Raw genomic sequence first — 25,066 nt, 5'->3', positions numbered from 1 at the left:
TATTTCCCCGCCTCAGGGTTCACCAGATGATTTGGTTCAACCAGGAGTTTTTGTTTTTCTGTTTTTGTTTTTGTTTCCAGTGAGGACAAGACCTAACACTAACCTCTTAAACACCTCTGCCCACAAGTTTGCCTGGGCACACTAGAGTGTTCCTTGGACCCTGTGCTCTGAAGTATTAAGTAAGAATTTTGTTTTTTAAAAAAGAGTGCTTTCCTTAGAAGCTGCAGGTCTTTTGAAAGGTAATAGGCACATGAGCTCTGTGAAATGTATACAGATTCTTTCATAACTTTATACATAGGAAACTCATGCTCCATAAATAGCACTTGTATCCTAGTGTTTTCCACAGCTAAGAAATCCAAAGTTAGTCTCCTTTCGTCTCTGGAATGTAGGTGATGCTGATTTCCCAGCAGTTTTCAGTTTCTCCTCTTGCCTGGCGCAAGTGAGAGTCAGGCAGCCAGCTGCCATGGGCTTGGGGATGTGCCGAGAGGCAGAGGGAGCTGGCAGGGCAGACTGCAGGTGACGGCCTCAGCTTCTTCATGCACCTCCCAGGGACTGTGTGCAGAGCTGGGACTTGTGGCTCGCTGGGCTAGGAGGTCCTGCTCTCTATCTCCTTCAGCTTCCCCCAGGTGAGGCAGCTGAGCTTTGTTGCTCGGGTCACAGAACTGGGAGCATTCACCTGTGTTTTGGACTTCCATAGCCCCAGCTCCCTGGACTGAGGGAAAACACAATAAAACACTTGTGTTTTGGCAGAAGGGTGATGTGGACGAAATAGAGGCTTTGTCTTGGGTGGCTTCACTAGTCACTGTGCCCTTGAACTGTCTGCAGACACAGGGGCGAGAGCTCAGGATGGGCCTTCACACCCAGAGACTGTGATCCATCCCCAAGTTAGGAGTCATTGACCTAAGACATCAGCAGGGCCGTGTCTTATTGCATATTCCCAGTGCCTCCTCCTGCACCTGGTTAGGTTTGCTGAATGAACAAATGAATGAAAGAATGGGTGAATTAGGTTGGGTGCAGTGGCTTACACCTGTAATCCCAGCACTTTGGGAGGCCGAGGTGGGTGGATCACCTGAGTTCAGGAGTTCGAGACCAGCCTGGTCAACATAGTGAAACCCCGTCTTTACTAAAAATACAAAAAATAGCCCAGCATGGTGGTGGGCACCTGTAATCCTAGCTACTTGGGAGACTGAGGCAGGAGAATCACTTGAACCCGGGAGGTGGAGGTTGCAGTGAGCCGAGATCACGCCACTGTGCTCCAGCTTGGGCGACACGAGCGAGACACTGTCTAAATAAAAAGAAAGAAAGAAAGAAAAGAAAAGAAAAGAAAAGAAAGAAAGAAAGGGTGAATTAATGAAAAGGTGTGGTTGGGAGGCAGGCTGCCCTGCAGTCACCCACTTGGTCCTCAGAGCCACCAGAGGCATGTGTTGGTCAGATGGCCGATGGGATTAGGGGGGCTTCTCCATGTGGGCTGGGCACCAGTCTGTAGCCAGAATTCAAAATCAGTCTGGGTGGGAAGCCAACTTTGCCTCTGTAAGAAGCACATGGGGGTTGGAACTGTGACCTTGGCCTCATTAGCCCAAGATAACAGGCCAGGCCTGTTAGTAATCATTTAGAAGGAGCTTAAAATGGGATCTGTTTCCTTCCGGTGGTCCCTGGCCACTGCTCTCCTTGGGCCTGCAGCTGTGCCTGTGTTGGCCCTCTCACTGTTGCAGAAATCTCCCTACGAGCAGAGCCCTGGCTTGCCCATGGAAGGAAACCTGTTGCTTTGGAGATGAAGGTGGCCATGAACTATGATTTATGCAGCCCTGGTGTCTGCTGGCTGACGTTCGTAGCTAAGGCCTGGCTGAGGAGGGCCGAGGGCCTGGGCCGGGCCCTCCTTGCTGCCTCTGCCCTGTCCTCACTCCGGACGGCCACGCTCCCTTCTCTCTTCTCCACTCTTTCTCTCTGTGTCTTTGTGCACTCTTCCTTCACAAAGTTTTCCTCAACCCTTGACTTCTGACTGCAGTCACAGGGCTAGGGGAAAAGACCGTTTTCTGGAGGACAGCAACAGGTAAAGGTAAACGAGGAAGAGAAGTAATCAGCAAGTTCACCAACCACGTCCAGGGTGGGCACGTGACCTCAGACTGCGTCACACTTTGCTGTTGGAGAAGGAGAATGGGAAGGTCAGATTTGGGAAGAGGCAGAAATCAGAGAGGACAGTGGAGGAAGACTGAGGGGGTGTCCCCTTCCTTGGTGGCATTGTGTACCTGCCTAGCAGTGAGGGACAGATTCAGAGTCCATATGTGTGCCAGAGCATTTCCTTCCTTGCTTTTCTTATTTCTAGACATTCCTTACCAACATTTAGGGGCACACCCAAGTGTGTAGCGTGTTCAGCTTGTGGACAGCGTCTGGCTCTGTGCTTCCCTGGAAGCGGCCTGTGTCAGAAGCCAGATGCCAGTGCCTGCTGTTGTGAATATGCAACGTGGAGCCTTCAGGGGTGATTCTGGACACGGCCACTAGGTGGAGATGTTGTGCCTTGAAACGTCCCTGCTCGGCGTGGCGCGCCTGGTTCCAAGTGCGACCTGCCTGCCGGCTTGGAGTGTGGGGTGTGCCTGGCTTCCTAGCTCTGGCCCTTTTGTGTCTCCCCACCCTTCCGTTGTGTCTGTACTTTGTTCCCCTCACTTATCTGGCTATCATATGGAAAAGCACATTTTCTTTTCTGAATTATTCCTTGAGTGTATTGAATCAAATTTCGGGTCCGGCAAACGGAACACACAGAGTGATAGGCAGGCCAAGTGGGACCCCTAGGGCTCATGCGGTGTTGGGGGCTGCGTCTGGAGGGGCTGTGATGATTTAGTTTATGATAAATTTACAGCTGGGCAGAGGGTGGGGCCTCGGGCTGCATCTGTTTCACAGCCTGGAGCTGTCTTTCCATCTGTCTGTCTGCCAGCTCTTCATCCACAGCCTGTTCATGTAACCGGTACTTCTCCCAGCCATGCCCACCCTAACCCCTTTTCCATTTCTTTACGCTTCAGAGGAGACTGCAGGTGCTGTCAAGCCTTCGAAAGCCTCAGACCGTACGTTGCTGTCACCTTGGGGACAACCAGGGGAGCGGGGCCTTGGATTTTGGTTAGAGGGGTGAGGGTGCTGGAGGCATGGGGGTTTTTGATTTGCCTGAGGTGGGACTGAGGTTCCCCCACAAAGGTAAGTCCCTGGACTTACATTTGCTGTCGCCTCTCAGCCTCTGTGGAGCATGTAAATCGTCTGGAATGCTTTAAGGGGCAATTTCCTCCCATTTTCCCCAACCCTTCCTAAATGGGATAGGCTTGGGCCGATGCTCCAGTTAGACCCCTCTGTCTGGTAGTGAGGGGTAGGGGCAGGCATGGGGGTCTGGAGTGGGGCAAGGGGAGTGTGAGGTGTTTGAGGGGCCAGGAGGAGGCCAAGAGGAGTTAAAAACTCTTGGAGTTGAAATCCCCAAGGTAAATCATAATTGAGATGATTAACGCAAACAATTAGTAATGCTCCTGTTAGCCCATCTACCTGGGCCTCCCACCTCTCCTGAAGGCCAGTGCCCTGTCTGTGCTGGGGTCTAGGAGAGGGAAGGTGTTGAAAGAGGTGGGGCGGCCCCTGGCTGAGAGGGGAGGTGAGGCTCCAGCCTTCTGGTCCCTCCCTGTCCTGGCTCCTCTCTCATCCCTAGGGTCTCAGCAGGGGCTGGACTCACAGTGCATGACCTTAGGTCCGGCTCAAACACTTCTCTGCTGAGGCCATTTGTTTTGTCCCTACTTTGGCTCATCCTTGTGTGGACTGATTGGGTCGTTCCGGAGGGTTCCCGTCTCTGGCCCTGCTTTCCACCTTTGGTATTTTGGAAACAACCTCTTCCCCATTCCTCCGAAAGGGACAGTGTGGCATTTTAGGGTTTTCAAGGTATGGCCAGTAAAGTCCCATCTGGGAAACTCAGCTGTGAGCTGGAAAATGATGTTAGCAAAAGAGAGCCTCCAAAAAAGGATGGAAAGGATGTGGAGAGATTTCCCCTCTTCAGGAGTGTAATTCTCTCTCCTCTGACCTGCTCTGTTAAAAAATGTTCTTTGCACAATGTGTGTGTGTGGAGAAGATTCTGGGATGAGGCAAGGCCATTAGGGCAGGGGGTATGTGCCTGGCGGCTGCCCTGGGACGGAGGAACGTCTAGCTGGGCTCCATCCCTGGCCTCCTGGGAGATGGTTTCTCTTGTTACCGGGCTCTGGGACCTCTTAGGTCCTCCCCATTGGCTGCAGGGCCTACAGTGCCTATAGAAGCGTAGGATGGAGAGCAGATGCAGGACTTGATGGGGTGGGGCTGGGGAGGGGCACGAGCAGTAGAGGGCCTTGAACCCCAACTTTGTGTGCTGGCTGAGTGCATGGGCTTTGAGGTGACACCATTCTGGGCCCTGCCACCTTGTAGTCGTGTGTTTCTTTGCATCTCTGAGGCTCAGTTTCCTCATCTATAAAATGAGACTAATAAAAATATGATTGCATCTCAGCATGATGGTGAGGAGTAAAGAGACGTGGGGGAGGGCACGAGAGCTATTGCTCGTGGCGTTCGTCTTTATACACTGACAGGAGCTGCATCTGGTGCATGTGGGGGGAACTGAGAGTCGGGGTGGGCTCAGGCTGGAAGGTGGCTGGGTTGAGCATTGGGAAGCCCCACTGGGCCAATCCCTCTGATTGCCACTTGTGTCTCCCAGTGGATGACCACCTGGGCTTCCTCCCCACTTTTGGGCCCTGCTACATCAACCTCTACGGCAGTCCCAGAGAGTTCACGGGCTTCCTGGACCCCTACGCAGAGCTCAACACAGGCAAGGTGAGCCGGCTGGAGCCCTGCCTGGCAAGGGCAGGATGCCAGATGCCCAGGTCCCTCAGGAGCCCAGGCCTGTATGCAGGGTCTTCCAGCCCTGCCTGGGGGCCCACAACCAGGCAGCCACCCACTCAGGGAATTCTCCTTCTGCCCCTTGACGCTACCTCTCCCGAGTGCCAGTCTGATCCTTCCATGTTCCCCACCCTGAAGGACCCAGACCCTGTCTCTCTGTCTTTGTCTTTTGGTCGGGGTTGGCATCTGGCACTGTCCATCTGGGTGGCTTGTCATATCTCCCGAACTCTCTGGGCCATGCTTTCCTCATCTGCAGAGAGATGAGGTTGGCTCAGGGACCTCCTGGGTGCCTGGGAGATGAGCTACCTCAGGACCAGAGGGTGCCCCTTTCCTTCCCCTCCTTCCCTCTGTCTCCCCTGCTCCTGGTGACCTGACCTCCCTGGCAGGGGGAAGGTGTGGCTTATCGTGGCCGGCTTCTGCTTTCCCTGGAGACCAAGCTGGTGGAGCACAGTGAGCAGAAGGTGGAGGACCTTCCTGCGGATGACATCCTCCGGGTGGAGGTGAGGGGCCTGGCTCTTGGTGGGAGCTGGGTGTCGGGGACGGGGAAGGGATGGCCACACCGGACTGGCCTTGAGGTGTCATGGCAGAGGGAGGACTCAGCTCTGCCCACATGCACAGTGCCTTTACCTCTGTGGGCCTCAGGTCTCAGCTGTAAAGTGGGAATAAATTAACACTTTCCCCTGCCTCCCTGGAGGGATGATCAGAGGCTCAGAGAAGATAAATGAAAATATTTCAAAAGTCTAGAGCTTGATGCAAAATGAGACGTGATCTTATAATAATAACGTAAGGATACCTATTAAGTCAAATAAGCACTGAACATGTATCAGGCACTGTGCTGCTGACACCCCTGCTGTTATTGACTCCTCCCAGCACCATGAGGTGGCTGCTGTTATTATTATTATCCCCATTTCACAGATGAGGAAACAGGCTCAGATATATCAGAGCAACAAATGGTGGAGCTTGGCCTTGTGTCCAGGAGGCAGCTGTGCAGAGTCTGTGTGGTGATTTAAGCTGATAGACACAGTGGTCAGATAGCTCTGGTTTGAAATCTGGCTGCAGCACTTACAGGCTCCATGAGTTTCCCTATCTGGAATGTGGGGGTATATTATACTTAAAGTTATATTATGTAACTTGTAATAATATACTCTATAAGATGGTTGTGAGAATTAAGGAAATTAATACACATATGCAGTAAGCACTTACTAAGTGCTAGCTGTTGCTACTATTTACATTCACCTAATACCCAATTGTCTGACCCCTCTTCTGTCAATCATAGGATTGAGTTCCTGCCCTGTCCCCACCCTATGCTCAGTGCCTGGAGGGGACAAAGAGACCCTTTCATCCCAGGCACATGACAGTGGCAGCCCGTGTGTCCTGCAGAGCTGGCTGCTGAGGGGCAGACCCTGAGTGGCATGGGGCAGGAGCTCTGGGCAGGCGCCTGGTGGCTTAGAGCCTTTAGCCCCTCTAAATAGCAGATAAGTTCCAGGTTGCCCCTGAGGGCCCAGTGGGAGACCCCACTCAGCTGATGTGGTGGTACCATCACTGCTGGTTTGGATTAGGGGCAGCTTGACCTTGGAGGAGCAGCTTTTATTAGGGAAACGTGGCCAGACGCACGCAGATCTGGAATGAGCTTGTTCAGTTAGCAATGAAATCTGGATGCTGTTTCTTTCTTGGGCTACTTGCCACCCCTCAGTCCAGCCAGGAGCTATTGGGTGCCGGCTATGGCCAGGGCCTGCCAGATACATGTCCCCTCCCCAGCCCGGGTGCCTTTCTTTGCTTCTCCTGTGACCCTCTGGCCCACTCTCTGCTCACAGAAGTACCTTAGGAGGCGCAAGTACTCCCTCTTTGCGGCCTTCTACTCGGCCACCATGCTGCAGGATGTGGATGACGCCATCCAGTTCGAGGTCAGCATTGGGAACTATGGGAACAAGTTCGACATGACCTGCCTGCCGCTGGCCTCCACCACTCAGTATAGCCGTGCAGTCTTTGACGGTGAGGCAGTGCTCCTGGCTGGGACCCCGATCACAGGATCATAGAGCAGGGGGCCACACCTTAAATCCTGCCTCCCACGGAAAGCTGCCAGAGGCTACTCAAAAGCCCTGGCCCTGGCCAACCTGTTCCAGCTGTCCCCTTGCTCTCCTCCAGGCGAGGGACCCTGCTACTAGTGCCCATAGATGCAGTTCCTGGGACCAGCTGTGGTCAGCATTGACCCTGACCCATCCTGCTCATTTCAAGGAGTCTGCTGGCCTTGGTTTGGACATTTTAGGGAGTGTGGCCTTGGGTTTCCCAGGGCAGCTCTAACAACTCCTCAGTTTTGACATGCCCAGGAGCCCTAAGGAGAGCTGCAGCTGTCTGCTCAACTCACACAGAGAGCTCAGGCACCTCTTTCAGACACCGGGCAACATGGGTCACTCCACGTGTGTCCAAGAGGGTTCTTAGATGGGAAGGGTGAGCAGGTGCCAGTCTCTCCCATGTGTGGTCCCCTTCCCAGCTCTGCCAGTCCTAGCCCTGGAGTGCCCAGGAGGCTGGCACTCTTAGCACCCCATCCCACCCGCCCTCCACTCCTGGCACAGTGCTCAGGCCTATCTCTCCATTCCAGGGTGCCACTACTACTACCTACCCTGGGGTAATGTGAAACCTGTGGTGGTGCTGTCATCCTACTGGGAGGACATCAGCCATAGAATTGAGACTCAGAACCAGCTGCTTGGGATTGCTGACCGGCTGGTGAGTGAAAACGTGCCCAAAGCTGCACACGCCTGTGCATGCACCTGCTACCCCGCTGCATGGGGCATCTCAGACCACCATCCACTGGTGCACACACTGACACATGGCTGTGCCTACTAACCTTCATGGTTGGTATCCTCGGTGTCTTGGCAGTACCAGGCTTGTGGTCCTGTCCTGCACGATTGGAAGAGAAGAGAGGGGATGCGAGCAACCTGAGGCAGCTCCAGTGTGCAGTGGGACCCAGGGCAAGGAAGCAGAAAGAAAACCTATGTCACGCAGCAGGGCAGGGCACGGCCTTGCTCTCGCTCACTTACTCATTACAGGCCTTTGGACTCTTAATGCATGCAAGGGCTTATGCTAGAAACTTCTAGCCAGAAGCTAGAGGTCAGAGGTGAACAAGGAGCTGGCTCTGTCTTCAGGGAGTCAGTTTATTAAAGGAGGGCATAGGCTCACTTGTGCCTCTCATACAGGGCTTTCTAAACTTAGGTACAGGTGACAATCCAGGGGCAGAGAGATGTGGGGCTCAGAGCAGGGAGGGTGGCCAAGGAGCGTCAGGAAGGCATCATAGGCCAGTGAGGGGGCTGTGTCCAGTGCAAGCAGATGGGGGGTGGGAACCCAGCTAGGCCACCATTGCAGGGGCCTGCGGGAGGGTGACCAAGCCCTGGGAAGGAGATGGCCTCAGCGGGGGGGAAATTGCAGGACTTGAGCTACAAGGCCTTGGTGGCCAACTGGATTTGGGGCTGAGGAAGGGCTATAAAGAGGAACTCAGGTGGCTGGGGAATTGGGAAGCTGGGGAGAAGAGCGGAACATATGAGGTCAGGTTCTGTTTTGGGGGTGAAGAGGGGACATCTGGGGAGGCCCCTACAGATGCTGGATGCTGCAGTCCTGGCACTTGGCCAGAATGGAGGAGAATCACAGGTGGGCAGAGGTGTAGAGGCCAAGGGAGGTGAGGAGGTTGAGTGGGAAGCTGATGGTCCTGGCAGTGGCTCTAGGGGTTTCTGTGGTGTGGATGGGGACAGCTGGTGGGAAAATGGAGGAGACAGGTGCAGGCTCCACTGCAGGAGCATGCTGGGATCAGCAGGTGGAGGGAAGCGGGGCTGGAGAGGCCTGGGCATATCTGCAGGTGGGGAGGTGAGCATGGCTTGAAGGAAAGGTGGACAGAGAAGGGAAGGAGGCCATGGTGGCCCCACCTTCCCAGAGACTGGCAGTTTTAGGGGAAAGAGGAGACCAGCGAGTGCTGAGATGGGGAGAACATGGAGTTGATGCCATACAGCTCTAGACTCTGCCTTCTGGGCCAATCACTGGCTCACAGCAAGACTCCAGACTCCAAGAGGGCAGGGACCATGTTCTTTCCAGTTCTATGGGACTGGTAGTCCAAATCCCGAGCACGTGTCCTTGTTCAGGAAGGCCGGTGGGCGGGGAGGGGTGTGTGGGGGGCTGAGGGACAGTCCTTGGCCTCTCAGCTCAGGGCTGAGGCCCCACGGAGAGGGCTGGAGAAAAGCTTGGTAAGGGCCTGTTTCCCTGGGAGGCAGCACAGGGAATGAGCAGGCCACGGGAGTTTGAGGAAGGAGGTTCCTGTGATTAGAGGTGGCGGGACTGCTCCTGGAAGAGGGCGCTCTTAGTCTAAGCCTCATTGGGTGGTAGAATCTGGAAAGAAGAGAGGGTTCCAGGTGGGGAACCAGAGCAGGCTCGGAGAGGGCCACTCACCTGTGGGAAGCCAGGCCTGCTTTGAGGGTGGCAGGGAGGAATCAGAAGCCATCAAGTTCTTTCCAAGTCTGCAGAACGCCGCCCCCCCCCCCCCCCACCGAGCTCCTTGTGACTACATGTGAGGCTGGAGTTCCAGGTACGAGACTTTGGATGTATTTGGGTACGGGCAGCCTTGGAAGGTTCTTGGGTCAGGATAGAACCTGGTTTGTTGGGCCTGGGCTCTGCCTTCTTTGCTCTAACTGTTCACTCCTTTTTGGTTCAGTAGCAGTGACAGGGCCTAGGGGCTGGGTCCAGCGTGCACCCTCTGCCCTGTGGTGACACACCTGACCCTTGCCTGCCCCTTCCACAGGAAGCTGGCCTGGAGCAGGTCCACCTGGCCCTGAAGGCGCAGTGCTCCACGGAGGACATGGACTCACTGGTGGCTCAGCTGATGGATGAGCTCATCGCAGGCTGCAGGTAGGGGGGACCTGGTGCCTCTGGTGCCCTCCTCTCCTGGCTCAACTGGGCCTGTTTTGCTGGGAGTGCTCATGTGTGGCGGTGAGCAATGGCACGTCTCCCAGCCACGCTTGGCCAGCAGTCCAGCCCGTGCTGAGTCCAAAGGTGGTGGAGCCAGCGCAGGAGTTGAAAAGGTGACATTGAGAGCAGGTCATAAATCTCCCTGCAGCAGCGGCAGCTGCGGGCCCGGCGGCCGGCTCACCTGAATGGGGGGCATTGTGTCTCTGATCCCCGACCTCTTATTTCCCTGATGGAATCTCCAGGAGGAGCTGGCTGGGGGGTGGGGTGACGGCGCCCCTCATTCCCTCAAGGCCATGTCGGGGATCATGGTTTCTGTTTAGCCTTCTATTGACACGGCTGATTGTTGACTTCAGGAAAAGAAGGCCTGGGGTGTGGAGGCCCAGCAGAGGGGTGCATCTCACATCTCCTCCACTGCCATGTGGTTTTGGGGAGCCACCCGTGGGTTCTGACCCTTGGTTTTCTCAACTTCAACCTGGCATGAAGAATAACTACTTTATAATATCTTCTAAACAAAGTGCCCGGCTCTTGGGAAAGATTTAATAAGTGGTAGCTATAATTATTGCTCAGAAGAAGAAATGTCAGGAGACTTAGCTCCTGGTCTCTTTATCTGACTTTGTGACTTTGGGAAGCTTCTCTTCTCTGGACTTTAGTTTTCTCAGCTGTTAAATGGACTTAAATAGTTGCCCCTCTGCTCTCCACGGGGTTAATATATGCAAGTGTGTGAATATACACAAATGTATTCTATGCCCCCTATACGCCTCATCACCCCTCCCTCAGCATGGCTGTACAGCCCTGCTGAACGCATCAGAGAATTGATAACCACGGCCACTGATGCAGCATCCCTTCTATCGTTTGTGGTTCAGTTAGGAAGTATATCTTTATCAAAATACTACCCCAGAGAAATGCTCCCGGCCCAGCAGTGGAATTCCAGACAGGCCATTCACCCATTTCCCCCAGCCTTCCTGAAGCCTGGCAGACTCAGTGCCAGACACCTAGAACATACTGACAAAGGTACAACTTCAGCCCTCCAGGGATGGTTGGATGCAAAAAATGGGCAGAGGAGGTAAAGTCTGTTGGGAAGTTAGAGGTGTGCACTTTAGGAGTTCCAAGCAGGTGCATCTCATTCCCACTAACTGAATTCAGGGAAGCTTCCTGGAGAAGGGGATGCCTGTGGTAGACTTTGAGGGAGGAGCAGGAGTTAGCCTTTGGAGAGGGGACTGCCAAGGCAAAGGTACAGAAGCCTGAAATGCCTGCTGCCTCCTGGGTGGGGGAGGTGGCAGGAGAGGCTGTTGCCCAGTTGGGTGGCCCCGAGGGTCTCTGCTATTAACCAACCATGAAATCTTATGAAGTAGAAAGTAGGCTGGGTGTGGAGGCTCACAGCTGTAATCCCAGCACTTTGGGAGACTGAGGCAGACAGATCACTTGAGGTCAGGAGTTCAAGAACAGCCTGGCCCCATCTCTACTAAAAATACAAAAATTAGCCATGTGTGGTGGCCGGTGCCTGTAATCCCAGCTACTTGGGAGACTGAGGCAGGAGAATTGCTTGAACCCAGGAGGTGGATGTTGCAGTGAGCTGAGATCACGGTCCTACACTCCAGACTGGGTGACAGAGCAAGACTCTGTCTCAAAAAAAAAAAAAAAAAGTAAATGACCCTTGTTTTACAGATAGGAAACTGAGGCACAGAGAGGAAGGTTGATTAACTTGCCCAGATTCACACAGCTAGTGAGTGGCAGAACCCCCTTGCAGTGCTGCTCTGTAATGGACAGAACTTGATGGGGTGAATGTGGGAGCCACAGGAAGGTTCAGAATGATCCCCTGGTCCTGGCCAGGGTGGCTAGGTGGGCATGGGGGCCATGCTGTGAGAGGGTCAGCAGGAGGAGGAGCCAGTTGAGGGGGAGGTGAGGCATTCAGGACAGGCTGTGTTGAGGCGTCTGTGAGGAAGCTGGCCTGTGGTCTGGAGGTGGGAGGATAGAGTGGGGTTGGAGGGGCGCATACGGGCACGGTCAGCCTGGGGTGGCTGCAGCCACTGGGTGAGCTCCCCAGGGCATCCCCAGGGCCCCAGGCCCCACCTGCACGATGACTCATGGTGCCACGTTGGCACCACTTTGGGTGAGGTGGGTGGGCCAGGATTCTGGGTTCTACCTGTGGCCCTGCACATGACCCCCGTGTTGTTTGTAGCTTGGCAGGTCTGAGGGGCCTGGGACATCTGAGACCCGTGGGCCCTGAGTCCTTGGCTGCCCTCAGTGACCTCTGCAGGGCTCTCCTCTTGGAGGATCTGCCTAAAAACACTTCTGACCCCTTTGAGTCACTCTCCCGGGGTTGGATGAGTGGCTGGGCCTCCCAGCAGGGATGCTTGTTCCAGCTCAGGAGCTTGGGAGGAGAGCTGGGTTCCCGTCCTCTTGGGAATGCGTAATGGCTCTCTAGGAGAGGAATTCCAGGCAGCAGGAGCAATTCGCTCAGCTCCACCTGAGGCCACTAGTGCCCCGCACCTCAGCAAGAGAGCTTCCTCCACCTCCCACTCCAATGCTGAGCACCATCACAACCGACATGCAGAGCAGCCGGGCATGGGGGCCTTGAGCAAACTCAGGCCCACAGCTGACCACAGCAGCTCACCCTTTCTCCAGCCAGCCTGGCCCACTTCTCCAGCATCGGTGTTCCTCATTCCATCTCAGCCCTTTTCCTGGCTCATCTTCCGGGAGCCTCCCCCTTCCCCAGGGCCGGTGGTGTCCACTCTGTTCCTCCAGCCCAGCCCTCTCCTCTGATCGCTACACCTATGAACACAACGTGCTGGACATGTCCACGTGGATGTCCCGCTAGCACCTCCGTGCTGCGTCTGGGGCTACACGTGTTGCAGACAGGTTTCGTCACCTCCCGGCACTGTCTTTTCCTGGCTCCCCAGAACCCACGCTGGAAACCTGAGCCAGCTCTGACTGCTCGCCTCCTCTTTTCTCTGCCCCAGCCCTGGTGGCTCTGCCTCACCCATGTCCTTCCTCCTTCCTTCCTCTCCCATCCCTCCTTTAGTATCCCCATCATCTTCAAGCTGTGTCACACCTGCCTCCACGTCAGCCCTGTAGTGGCTGCTGCTGCATCCGGGAAAAGCCCCTGCTCTCATCCTGGTGGACAGGCCTTTCTGTCCCCACCACCTGCTTCATGGAGCCCCCGCACTTCTGAAGCTCTGCGTTGGTTTGTCTGGCCCTCAGCGTCCCCACCCCTACAGGCTCCCCCTTGCCTCTGTGTCTTTGCACTTGTGCACATGCTGCTCCATCAGCCAGGATGCCCTTCCTGCTCTTTTGGGCCTTACTGACTCCTGCTGGCCCTGCCAGGTGCAGCTCAAAGCCGCTTCCTCCAGGAAGGGCTCCTGAGTCTGAGGCTGCTCAGGCAGGGATCTGTTTGCATCTTTCTTCTGTGGGCTCCCTGAGAGCAGGGCCAGGTCTCATCTCTGGATGCAGCATACAGCCCAGGCCCAGAGGAGAGCTGTTGCTCACAAGGATTGAAATGAATGCCCCGAGGCCAGTTCATCTTTCAGCCTGGACACTGCCCAGGGTACAGGTATCCACCCGGCCCCGCAGAGGCAAGCAGGGACCTTGGGAGCAGCCCAGCCCACTCTGCTCTCAGCCTGCTGAGCCCTGTGCTAGGCCTACCTGCAATTTCCAAGCCAGCCAGCGTTGGCGGGGCCCCTGGCTTTGCTTAGGGCTGGGTGGAGCTCCATCAGCCTTCTCTTCCTGGTCTCCCCTTCTTTCCGTACCCCCTGCCTTGGGCTTTCCTGAGAAGGGAAAGAGCCGAGACAGCATGGAGACAGCTTGTTAGTGGCACTCACAGGTCCTAAATGTTTCTTGGGGAGTCTTGGCTGGGCTGTGGCCTCCATGAAAATCTCCCTTTGGTGGTCTGTACTGCAGCCCCTCCCGGCTCCTGACCCAGGCTGGGCGCATAAATCACCCTGGTTGGCTGGGCTCTCCCTATCCCTCTCCAGACCCGCCTGCCCCCGCCCTCAGGCCCACTCAGGCCTGGTTCCCAGGCAGGCCCCAGCCCAGGGCTCCGGCCCAGGCCCCCCCACCCCCCCCCCGCTACCCACGGAGCATGCCGCTCCACCACCGAGGAGCGGCCTGGGGCAGCCCATCCGCGGCACCCTCGGGGCAGTAAATATTATATTACTACAGGGTGTGCAGTACGTGACCTGAGACAGGCCCCGGGGCTTAAGTTTCCCGAGATGGAGTTTGCGTACTGCTCCCCCCACCCTAAAAATTCAATTAAAAAAAATAACAGGAAAAATGTAGTGCGCCGAGGGCCTGCCAGAGTGGTGTATCTGGCGGCGGCGGTGCCGCTGCGCTCCGGCGGTAATTGGTTCTGCATAGCTCGGGGAAATTGGCAGAAAAATAAATCAGCCGGGAGCCGGGAGTCAGACGCTGCGGGGAGGGGAGGTGGGGGGGCTGCAAGTGGTGGGAGCAGACCTGGTGGAGCGGGTTTGACTAATGTCCTGTTTGGGAGTCAAGGGGGTGGGGTGGGGGCAGGGCAGCCCCCATACCCTCAATCAGGGAAAATGGAGAGGGGTCCCGCTTGGTTATGGCGTGCAGAGACCGCCCCGCCGCACTTCTGCATGGCCCTTGTGTGGGTACCGACCCCTGGGCTTGGAATGGCGAGGAGAAGCCATATGAAGGACTTTTAGGGCGCGTCTGTGGCATGGGGGAGGTCAGAGTTCTTTGCCTCTAAACAGGATTGAGCTTAAACCTGGCCGCCTACCTCTCAGGGCTCAGGTCTGTGTTTCTGGCATTGCATGTACCCCCCACCTCCTCTCCAAAGGCTTCCCAAAGCAGAGGGTTCTGGGAAGGGTTCTGTCGTGGCTCCCCACCCCACCTCAGGTGGATACATCTGAGCTGCTGGCCTCCCCGCAGTGCCTGCAGTGGCTTTTCAGGGGTTCCTAAATTTCTTCCTTGAAGAATGCGGACACACAGCACAGAGTGGGCTTGTTTCAGTGCAGGGCACTCAGCGCTGGGGCCTCTACTCTAGGAGGATCCAGGGGGCAGGAGCGGGACCCCTGGGCCCTCTGAGAGCCTGTAGTCAGTGGGGCAGAGGGGAACATATATGCGAAAGAACTCACCGGACTGGAGTTGAGGACAGATTCCAAACTGGCAGTCCTGGAATTGGGGGCTGGGGGCTCCACATCAGGAGGTGTGTAGGCTGACATGGGTGAGGAAGGCTTCCTGGAGGAGGTGAGGATGGAGCACATCACACAGAGATGGCTGTGCTTGTGGAGCGGGCTGGAGAAGGCACCCAGCAGGCAGGCGGAGAGAGTGGGGCCTGCTGTGAGAACCCCGACACATGTGCATGCGTGGACCTGGGGGAGCCCTGGGCTCATCAGGCACATTCCATCTGTCTGTCCCTCACAGCCAGCCTCTGGGTGATATCCATGAGATACCCTCTGCCACCCACCTGGACGAGTACCTGTACCGGCTGCGCACCCGTCACCTGAGCCAAATCACGGAGGCTGCCCTGGCCCTGAAGCTTGGCCACAGTGAGCTCCCTGCTGCTCTGGATCAGGCTGAGGACTGGCTCCTGCGTCTGCGTGCCCTTGCTGAGGAGGTAATTAAGCCTGCGGGTACCTTTCTTCTTCTGCTCTCCTGCTGCCTGGAACATCAGAACTGGCAGGCTCAAGGGGAATGTCTGGATTATTACCCACCCTGGTTCCATTGCTGGGTGACTTTGGGCAGGTGACTTAACCTCTCTCAACCTCAATGGACCAATTTGCAGAAGGAAGAGAGAGGGTGTGATGGGATACTGGGTGTTATGGGGCCTGGCACAGAACCTGGCACACAATAGGTAACTAATAAATGTCCTCTGCTTGCCAAAGTATGTCAGAGACAGAGCTGGAACCAGAATCCAGGTGCCTGGTTCTAGGTTCAGTGCCAGGGCCTGCTTCCCCAGGTTCCTGACTCCTCCTTCCTGCCAGCCAGTGCCTGTCTGCACCTGGCCAACAACCTCCCCTGCCTGGACCCTCTGTTTCCTATTGCCCTGGATGTCTCTGAGCCCCAGGTGCAAGAAGGCTACATTTTCAGTAACTCGGAGCTTTGCTATATCTGATCAGAGAGGACCGGCTCTGGTTTGTCTTTGGGGAACTCTTTCCCCACCTGCAGACCCTCCCCCTGAGGTCTGTGTGGCCAGATGCACCCACCCGGTTCCCTGGCAAACAGGCAGGTCGGGGATTTGTCTGGAATGAGAAGGGTCTGCTCACAAGTGGTGGGCAGAGATCGCTGCTGCCTGCTCTGACCAGAGTCATGTGGGACTCCCAGGGAGGAGGTAGGGGCTCTCCCCAGGAGTGTGAGAAGGGCAGGGCCAGGAGAGGGGCTACTGGAGGAAGCTGTGGAAGGGGAGAGGGAGGCTGCTCAGGAAGGGATGTGGGTCCCTAGAGTCAGCAGGGCCTGTAGGCACAGGCTGGTTCCCTGGTGGACACTGTTGCTCAGCTGTGGACCAACCCCTCAGAGTGGCAGCAGAACAACCCCTCAGGCTGGTCACGGGCTGCTCTCTGTAATCTCAGCCCAGACTGAGCCCTGAACTCTAAGCATCAATTGTGATATGACTGGAAGGGGTTAAGGTCGCGCTGTCACTGTAAGGGCTCCGTGGAGAGAGCCCTTCTCAAACTTGCATGTGCATCAAAATCCCTTGGAGGGCTTGTGAAAAGCAGGTTAGGGCCCACCCCTCAAGTTCTTGGCCCCCATGCAACTGGGGCAGAGCCTGAAAATAGGCATTTCTAACAAGTTCCCAGAAGCTGCTGCTGCTGTAGGCACCACACTTTGAGAACCCCTGGTATAGTGGCTAGGAACGCATATTTGGAGTCAGAAAAACCTGCATTGGTTCCTAAGCTTTCGAAGCCTGAATTTCCTCACCTGTCAAATGGGGCTGCCTGTCTTGCCTCCTGGGCTCGCTCTTGGGGTTCAGTGAAGTGATGCATGGGCATGCTTCACCTGTGCTGCAGGAGCATCAGCTCAGCAGGAGCCCTGGGTGGAGACCTGGCCCCACTTGGGCTCACTTTGCTCACTATCCTTGGAAGCAAATGGACCCTTACCCAATCAGCCTGCTCTCCAGAGTGTGCAGCTGGGAGCAGTTGTCAATCATGCTGGAGGGGCTTAGGGGCCTCGCAGTTTCGTTCCGGACTAGTCACCATTTTCAGAGTCCAGTGTCTTCAGGCCACGGGAATCCTGCTGCTAGGGGAGGAGGGTATGCGTCCTCTGGGAAGGGCATACCTTCCATGGATCTGTTCCCACTTTCGGGACTGAGGAAGGTGAGCAGTGTCCTAGGCGTAATGTTACCTCCCTGGTCAAATCTCTTTCTCTGATGTTTGCCCCCTGGGAATGTCTACCTGGTAGCGAGGACCTAAGAATGTAAGGTCTGAGGTCCAGGCAGGAGTGTCTCTTCCCAGAAGGATGTACTCAGCTCAGTAACCTTGGCAGGCTTCTCATGTGAGCTGGGGGCCGCCTTATGCTCTGTCCTCTGGGGGCTTACTGCCACTCAAGCCAGACACTAGCCAACCCTGGGAGGTCTGGGGGAAGGCCAGGGTGGGCAGCATGTGGGATGGAAGCTGGGAGAGGAGAGGCCTCTGTGGCCTCTGAGTCAGAGGTCAGCTCACGGTGTGGCTGTGGGGCGTGGGCCTGGTGTGTCACCATCCCTACCCTGACCACCGCCCTCTCTTCAGCCCCAGAACAGCCTGCCGGATATCATCATCTGGATGCTGCAGGGAGACAAGCGTGTGGCATACCAGCGGGTGCCCGCCCACCAAGTCCTCTTCTCCCGGCGGGGTGCCAACTACTGTGGCAAGAATTGTGGGAAGTTGCAGACAATCTTTCTGAAAGTGAGTTTTCTTTTTTCCCAAATCATGATCATATTTTTCCCAACACAAGGCCTTTCTCCCACCTCTTCTGCTTCCCTCTCCTGTTCTTGACCTATCTTAGTTCTTAGGCTGTGGTCTTGGAAGGAGAGGAGGTCTTTGGGTAAAACAACTTTCCTTTTCCTTGGTCTCCCCCAAAGTCCCCAGGCCCCTGCACCTAGTGTAGGATTAGTAGGTTTGAGCTGGAATCACTGGTGCCGGGAGTGAATGAGGTGGAGTCTGTGGTCCAGGTCAGGTCAGAGGGCTGACCCCTGGGGCTGTGTTTGTCCTTCCAGGCAGGTGTCCTTTATAGGGAGGCCTCAGTCCTCAGCTCCCAGGCACTGGCAGGCCTTGCATGACCTGGCTTCTACACCAATCCCAGTGCCCTGGACTGGAGCTGGAGTCACTTTGAGGCTCAGGTCCCTCTGCTGGTAAGGCTGGTATCTGGGGTTTGGGACAGGCACACCACAAGCTAGACCCGCTGGAGAGCTGGGAGCATGTAATTGTGTCCCCTGGTCTCACCAGCCCCCACCTCTCCTGCCCTTTCTCCTATTCCAACACCCATCCCTGCTCCCTCTTCCTCCTTTCCAGGGGAGTCACCAGCTTTGGGGATGGGTGACTGGGAGGTGAGCAGGTGCTTGGGGAGAGCCCATCTGTGCTCCTCTCTAGGCTCATGTGCAGACATACAGCCAAGGCTGCTGTGGTCTTGTTGTGGCCTGGCGTGCAGGACATAATGCGGGAGATCCCTCCCTGCATGATAGCTGCCCAGGCTCAAGGGAGGGCCCTCCTTGAAGGGCTGTCAGTGAGGCTGCCCCTGCTTGGGGAGGAGCGGCCCTGAGAAGCAGGCCTGCTCCTTACCTCTTTTTTTTTTTTTTTTTTTTGAGATGGAATCTCACTCTGTTGCCCAGGCTGGAGTGCACTGGTGTGATCTCCACTCACTGCCGCCTCTGCTTCTCAGGTTCAAGAGATTCTCCTCCCTCAGCCTCCCGAGTAGCTGGGATTATAGGCGTTCGCCACCCCACCTAGCTCTTTTTTTTTTTTTTTTGTATTTTTAGTAGAGACGGGGTTTCACCCTGTTGGCCAGGCTGGTCTCGAACTCCTGACCTCAGGTGATCCGCCCGCTTCAGCTTCCCAAAGTGCTGGGATTACAGTCGTGAGCCACTGTGCCAGCCCTCCTTATCTCTTTTCATTTGCCCCGAATAGCTCTGCTAGCATTCAAGGCCTCCTCGACCTAAGCCACCGGGTCTTCATTTAGCCTAGTCCACTTCCCTAAAACCCCTCTGTGCTCGACGTTCCCCCTCCCCACATCTCTCCTCCCTCCTCCCCTCTTCCAGGAAGTCATTGTTGACTTACTTTAGCCTCCAACCAGAACCGGGAGCAGAGCCCCCTGAATGATGCTGAGACGCATTTGTATATTGGCCAGTCGTCTTGTTCTTGTTGTCCCCTGGGGGGTGCGGAGAGGATAGGTTTCAGTAGCACAGAGGATGCCAGGGTTGACTAGAGCTCTGTGTGGCCTTGGGCAGGTTGCTTAACCTCTCTGAATTGCCTGCTGTCTTATCATCTGTAAAATGAGGGTGGGTGGGGCTGCCCATTTTACAGGTTTTGAGGGTTGAGTTAGGTAACACAGGTGATGGGACTTGCTGGAAATAAGTGATCAATGGATGTTAGTTTCTCTCCCCACCTCTCCCCTTTTCCTTTTGGGGAGCTCCCCTGCTCTACACGTGCCATGACTAGAGGCCAGCTGAAGGCCAGGGATAGTAGATGTCTGCACACAGTTGTGTGAGTAAGGATGTCTGTGTGTGTATGTGTGTTGGGCAGTAGGCTGCCCCCATCCACCTGCTCACGTGCCACCTGGGGCATGTTTCCCATTAGATTCTAACCTCCTGTGCTTGTCAGAGCCTAACCTCTGAGAATCTACCTCCTAAGCCGGTTCCTGGCCTGGTAGGGCAAAAAGGAAAAGCAGTCAAGGAGTGGCTGCATCTGAGCGGCGCTGTCGGGAAGGCTGGCTGTGAGAGCAGCGGGGGTGCCGCTGAATTGTGCCTGGTGGACTGGCTGGGAGGGAACGAGCTCCAGGTTCTGACCTCTTGGCCATGTAGCCTCAGGGAAATGCACACTGAAACATTTTCCCTGGTTTCAAGCACACACACACACAAAAGATATAGAATTGTTTCTCGAAGTCTTCCCCACTGAGTTTATGAGCCCCGCCAGTAGCTCCTGAGCAAGCTCTACAAAAATGTTGGCAGCAAGCAGAGACCAAGAAAACACTGGTGTTTCTGAACTTAAACCAAAGTTGGAAAAAATGAGCACCAGCAGGGAGAGAGAGGAGCCCCAAACTAGACATTTCTTTATTTGCTGTTGCTATTTTGGGTCCGGCAGGCTGGCCCCGTCTGGGGGAGGACAGGGGAGAGAGCCGGGGGTGGATGGGGGAAGTGGGGGTCAGGCATTCCTGCCATCTCCCTGGGGCTGGTGGTTTGGAGGGTAAAGGCAGTTAACCACCCGGGGGAGAGGACAGCCTAAGCGAACAGCCATGCAGAGGTTTCCCCGGGCCATGACACGTGGACTCAGGGGCTCCTCCAGGCTTCATTGAAGATGAACCAAAAGAAGCAGGGCTGTGTCTGTAGGAGGGAAGTATGAGGTGGTCCCGGCCTTGGCATGTCCTCTGCCCCTTCCTGAGCATCCTACCTGCCCTGGGCTCTCCCTCCAGGGATCCAGGCCTCCCTGAAGCGTGGGACGCCTTACCTCAGCCGCCCTTTCTTTTTCTGAACCCACCCCTTTGTTCACGCGGCTCCCTGCCCCAGAGGATATACTGCTTTGAGCTCATGACACTAGGCCTGGGTACTTAATGTGTTGCCTCCTCTAGGGGACAATGTGAATTTTAAGAGCAGGAGCTTCTGCTCCTCAGGCCATATCTGACCTTGGGATTCAATCAAATGGTGAAGTAATTGTGGAGAATAATTTCTGTTTCATGTTGGGTTGTTGTGGTTATCCCATTTGGCAGAGCTTCTGAAAGTTTCAGGATAAAAAGCAGTTGAAGACCAGTGAACAGTGGTTGACACGCTGATAATCACTTGAAAGGGTAGGGATATTAGATGATACACTAACCAAAGAAATACAATACTAAACTTGAAGGGGGAGGCTTTAATTTCTTCTCCTTCCAGATCTGTATCATTGTATCTCCTTTAGAGACAAGTTTTAGAACTGTGCTGTCCAATATGGTAGCCACAGATGGCTATTTAAATTTGCATTAATTAAAAGTAAATGAAACGAAAACTTTACCTCCCCAGTCATACTGGCCACATTTCAAGTGCTCAGTAGCTACATGGGGCTAGTGACTACCATATTGGATGGTGAAGATATAAACCATTTTCATCATAGAAAGTTCCATTGGCAAGCACTGTTCCAGAAGAAACTGGAAGTGAGGATGTGGTGGGAGAAAGGGAGAGGAGAGATCCTGGGCTAGACATGGTTCCTCTCTGCAGAGTGTTCCTAGAAGGGAATGATGTAGCCTTTGCCTTTGATGGCGAGGAATCTTGGTGAGGAATGGGGGGTGGGGTGGACATTTCTCAATTGTATGCTCCCCTTCCATGCAATTCTGGTAAGCGCTTCCACAGGGGACACTCCCAGTGAGGGTGTCAGGCTGGTCTACCCAGCCCTGGAGGACTCCTCCTCAGGCTCTCGTTGGGATATCTGGATCCTGAAGGGGACTGTGGGTTTCTGTCCTTCTCTGGTACCCAGTATCCGATGGAGAAGGTGCCTGGGGCCCGGATGCCAGTGCAGATACGGGTCAAGCTGTGGTTTGGGCTCTCGGTGGATGAGAAGGAGTTCAACCAGTTTGCTGAGGGGAAGCTGTCTGTCTTTGCTGAAACCGTGAGTGCCTGCCAGCCCCCACCTCTGCCTCCCACACCCTGGAGCTGCCTGGGCCCCCTGTTCACGTCTCATTCTTCCTGGCCCTCCAGTATGAGAACCAGACCAAGTTGGCCCTGGTCGGGAACTGGGGCACAACAGGCCTCACCTACCCCAAGTTTTCTGACGTCACCGGCAAGATCAAGCTACCCAAGGAGAGCTTCCGCCCCTCGGCCGGCTGGACCTGGGCTGGAGATTGGTTCGTGTGTCCGGAGAAGACGTGAGTCGTGGGCGGGGAGGACTGGGGAGAGCCAGGCCAGGCTGGCCACCATGGACTGCACCCTCCTTTTGGAGGCAGGCTGGGGCTCTGCTGATCCCTCTGCTTGCTCCTGCGCTGGTCATAGGAACTTCACTGAACTTTCCCAGCACTGAGGCTCGCCAGGCAGCAGTCCTTTCCAGAAGGTCTTGGATGGTCAGACAGTCCTTTATTCTTTTCATTAAAGAAAATTTTTTTTTTTTTTGAGACAGAGTCTTGCTCTGTCTGGAGGCTGGAGTGCAGTAGCATGATCACAGCTCATTGTAGCCTCAGCCTCCTGGCCTCAGGTGATCCTCCTGCTCCTGCCTTCTGAGTAGCTGGGACCACAGGCGTGCACCATCGTGCCTGGCTAATTTTTAATTTTTTTGTAGAGACAGGGTCTCACTATGTTGTCCAGATTGGTCTTGAACTCCTGGGCTCAAGTGATCCTCCCTCCTCAACCTCCCAAAGTCCTGGGGTTACAGGCTTGAGTCACGACGCCTGGCCAGGCCTTTATTCTTAAGCCTCCATTCTGTGTGGTGTCCATTGGGTGTGGCCCCATCCTCCAAGACACCCAGGACAAGCCCATCACCTCCTCTGCACATGAACCCTTCTCATGTCTGGACTGCTCACACATCTCCTGAGTGGTCCTTTCTCTCTCAGTCCCTCCCAGATCTATGTGGTCCTTCTCCATGTCTATTGCTGCCTTTGCCTCTCTCTCCTCTCCTTTTCCTGTTTGGTTGGCATTCAACTCTATGGTGTTTAATTTTTTTTACTTAAAAACATTGAAGTATAATATGTTATACAGTCAAGCACTCAAATCTTATGAGTACAACTTGGTAACACTTTATATTTTTACAACTATCCATCAAGTCTCGACTGCCCATCCTCCTTTTGCTGTCTTCAGTTGGCCTCCTTTTCTCTTTATCTTGGGTGATGTGCTCTTTTGTTCCTGATTATCTCAGGGTGTCCCTAGGTCTCCTTTTCACTCTCTGCCTTGGTCTCTTGCACCCTTGCCTCCCCACCCCCATGCCTCTCATTGTTGGTTGGGGTGAGGCTGACATGGGCAGGGGTGCTCTCCAGGAGGTGGTGGATGGATGGGGGCCTCTCCAGCAGAGTCTCTGACCAGCCCTCCTCCACAGCCTGCTCCATGACATGGACGCCGGTCACCTGAGCTTTGTGGAGGAGGTGTTTGAGAACCAGACCCGGCTTCCCGGAGGCCAGTGGATCTACATGAGTGACAACTACACCGATGTGGTAAACCAGGCGCTCAGGGGCAGGTGGGGTCTAGACATTTGGTCTCTAGAGGCACCTGGGGCTCAGGGGAGGCTGGGGCATGTTCCTCCTTGCCCCCTCCTACCTTCGGAGCCTTCATGCTTTGGTTTCTAGAGGGAAAGTGTGGGGTGCAGTGGTGGCAGGACACTGACTCTGGGTCTCTGCCCTTCTATCTGGGACTTCGAGGATGTATGTTGTCAAGTTGTATCTTTTCTGCCTCCCTGCTCACATCTGTCTGTCTCCTCTCATTGCTTGCCTGTTTGGTTTTGTCCTTAGAACGGGGAGAAGGTGCTTCCCAAAGATGACATTGAGTGCCCACTGGGCTGGAAGTGGGAAGATGAGGAATGGTCCACAGACCTCAACCGGGCTGTCGATGAGCAAGGTGGGCAGCATGTGGAGCCTGGCGAGCCCCATCCCCGGCAAGCTCTCAAGCCATGCTGGTGGGGACAGCTGAATGCTAGGACCCTTCACTGGCCTATTTCACCTACCCCGGGACACTTCTTGAAGGCACCCCCACTCCAAGCTACAAATTAGGACCGAGAGTCAGTGGCTGCTCAAGAGTTTGTGACCATGCCCCAAATTCAGAGTGGTCCCAGGAGAGATGGGGAACTGCCAAGCAATGAGTGACGGGTTCCCCCTCCCCCAGGCTGGGAGTATAGCATCACCATCCCCCCGGACCGGAAGCCGAAGCACTGGGTCCCTGTTGAGAAGATGTACTACACACACCGACGGCGGCGCTGGGTGCGCCTGCGCAGGAGGGATCTCAGCCAGATGGAAGCGCTGAAGAGGGTGAGCCAGCAGATGGTGGGTGGGAGTGAGGCCCCTGGTCACAGGTGACCAGCAGGCACAGGTGCAGACCTGCATGCACACAGACACATGCATGTGTGCACATGGTATGCACAGACACCTGGGACTCACTGGAGGTGCTCACAGATCACACCAGGCACACCCAAAGATCACACCCAGCATACACACAGATCACACCCAGCACACAGATCACACCCGGCACACCCAAAGATCATACTCAGCACACACAGATCACACCCAGCACACAGATTACACCTGGCACACCCACAGATTACACCCAGCACACCCAAAGATCACACCCAACACACACAGATCACACCCAGCACACCCACATTTCATACCCAGCACACCCAGATCACACCCAACACACCCACAGATCACACACAGCACACCCACAGATCACACCCAGTACACCCACAGTTCATACCCAGCACACACAGATCACACCTAGCACACCCACAGATCACACCCAGCACATCCACAGTTCACACCCAGCACACCCAGATTACACCCAACACACACACCCACAATTCACACCCAGCCCACCCACAGTTCATACCCAGCACACACAGATTACACATAGCACACCCACAGATCACACCCAGCACACCCACAGATCACACCCAGTACACCCACAGATCACACCCAGTATGGATCACACCCAGCACACCCACAGATCACACCCAGCACACACAGATTACACCTATCACACCTACAGATCACAGCCAGCACATGCACAGATCACACCCAGCACACACAATCACACCCAGCACATACACAGATTACACCTAGCACACCCACAGATCACACCCGGCACACCCACAGATCCCACCCAGATCACACTCAGCAAACACACAGTTCACACCCAGTACATGCAGATCACACCCAGCACACGCACAGATCACACCCAGTATGGATCACACCCAGCACACCCACAGATCACACCTATCACACCTACAGATCACACTCAGCACATGCACAGATCACACCTAGCAGACACAGATTACATCTAGCATACCACAGATCACACCCAGCACACACAGATTACATCGAGCACACCCACAGATCACAACCAGCACGTGCACAGATCACACCCAGCACACACAATCATACCCAGCACACCCACAGATCACACCCAGCACACACAGATCACACTCAGCAC

General features: G+C 55.1%; 1 protein-coding gene across 14 annotated transcripts in view; it reads left to right on the top strand.

Moving 5' to 3' along the window:
- DYSF (dysferlin) overlaps nt 1-25,066 on the top strand; it is a 234,033-nt gene that overhangs the window by 97,289 nt on the left and 111,678 nt on the right. For 8 of the 14 annotated variants that reach the window (XM_011945196.1, XM_011945191.1, XM_011945189.1 and 5 more), the window contains 12 exons: nt 4,700-4,815; nt 5,268-5,381; nt 6,696-6,873; nt 7,481-7,605; nt 9,662-9,768; nt 15,214-15,406; nt 17,514-17,669; nt 21,420-21,551; nt 21,641-21,807; nt 22,965-23,079; nt 23,374-23,479; nt 23,744-23,886. In XM_011945196.1, coding sequence (XP_011800586.1) covers nt 4,700-4,815; nt 5,268-5,381; nt 6,696-6,873; nt 7,481-7,605; nt 9,662-9,768; nt 15,214-15,406; nt 17,514-17,669; nt 21,420-21,551; nt 21,641-21,807; nt 22,965-23,079; nt 23,374-23,479; nt 23,744-23,886 — 1,652 coding nt within the window. Of the gene's footprint in view, nt 1-3,014; nt 3,057-4,699; nt 4,816-5,267; nt 5,382-6,695; nt 6,874-7,480; nt 7,606-9,661; nt 9,769-15,213; nt 15,407-17,513; nt 17,670-21,419; nt 21,552-21,640; nt 21,808-22,964; nt 23,080-23,373; nt 23,480-23,743; nt 23,887-25,066 lie in introns of all 14 variants that reach the window. The other 6 variants (XM_011945193.1, XM_011945187.1, XM_011945185.1 and 3 more) reach the window with 1 other exon arrangement.

The sequence above is a fragment of the Colobus angolensis genome, unplaced genomic scaffold, assembly GCF_000951035.1.
Source record: "Colobus angolensis palliatus isolate OR3802 unplaced genomic scaffold, Cang.pa_1.0 Scaffold24, whole genome shotgun sequence".
Taxonomy (NCBI): Eukaryota; Metazoa; Chordata; class Mammalia; order Primates; family Cercopithecidae; genus Colobus; species Colobus angolensis.
Note: the sequence above shows the minus strand (reverse complement) of the source record. Positions and strands in the feature narration are given on the sequence as shown.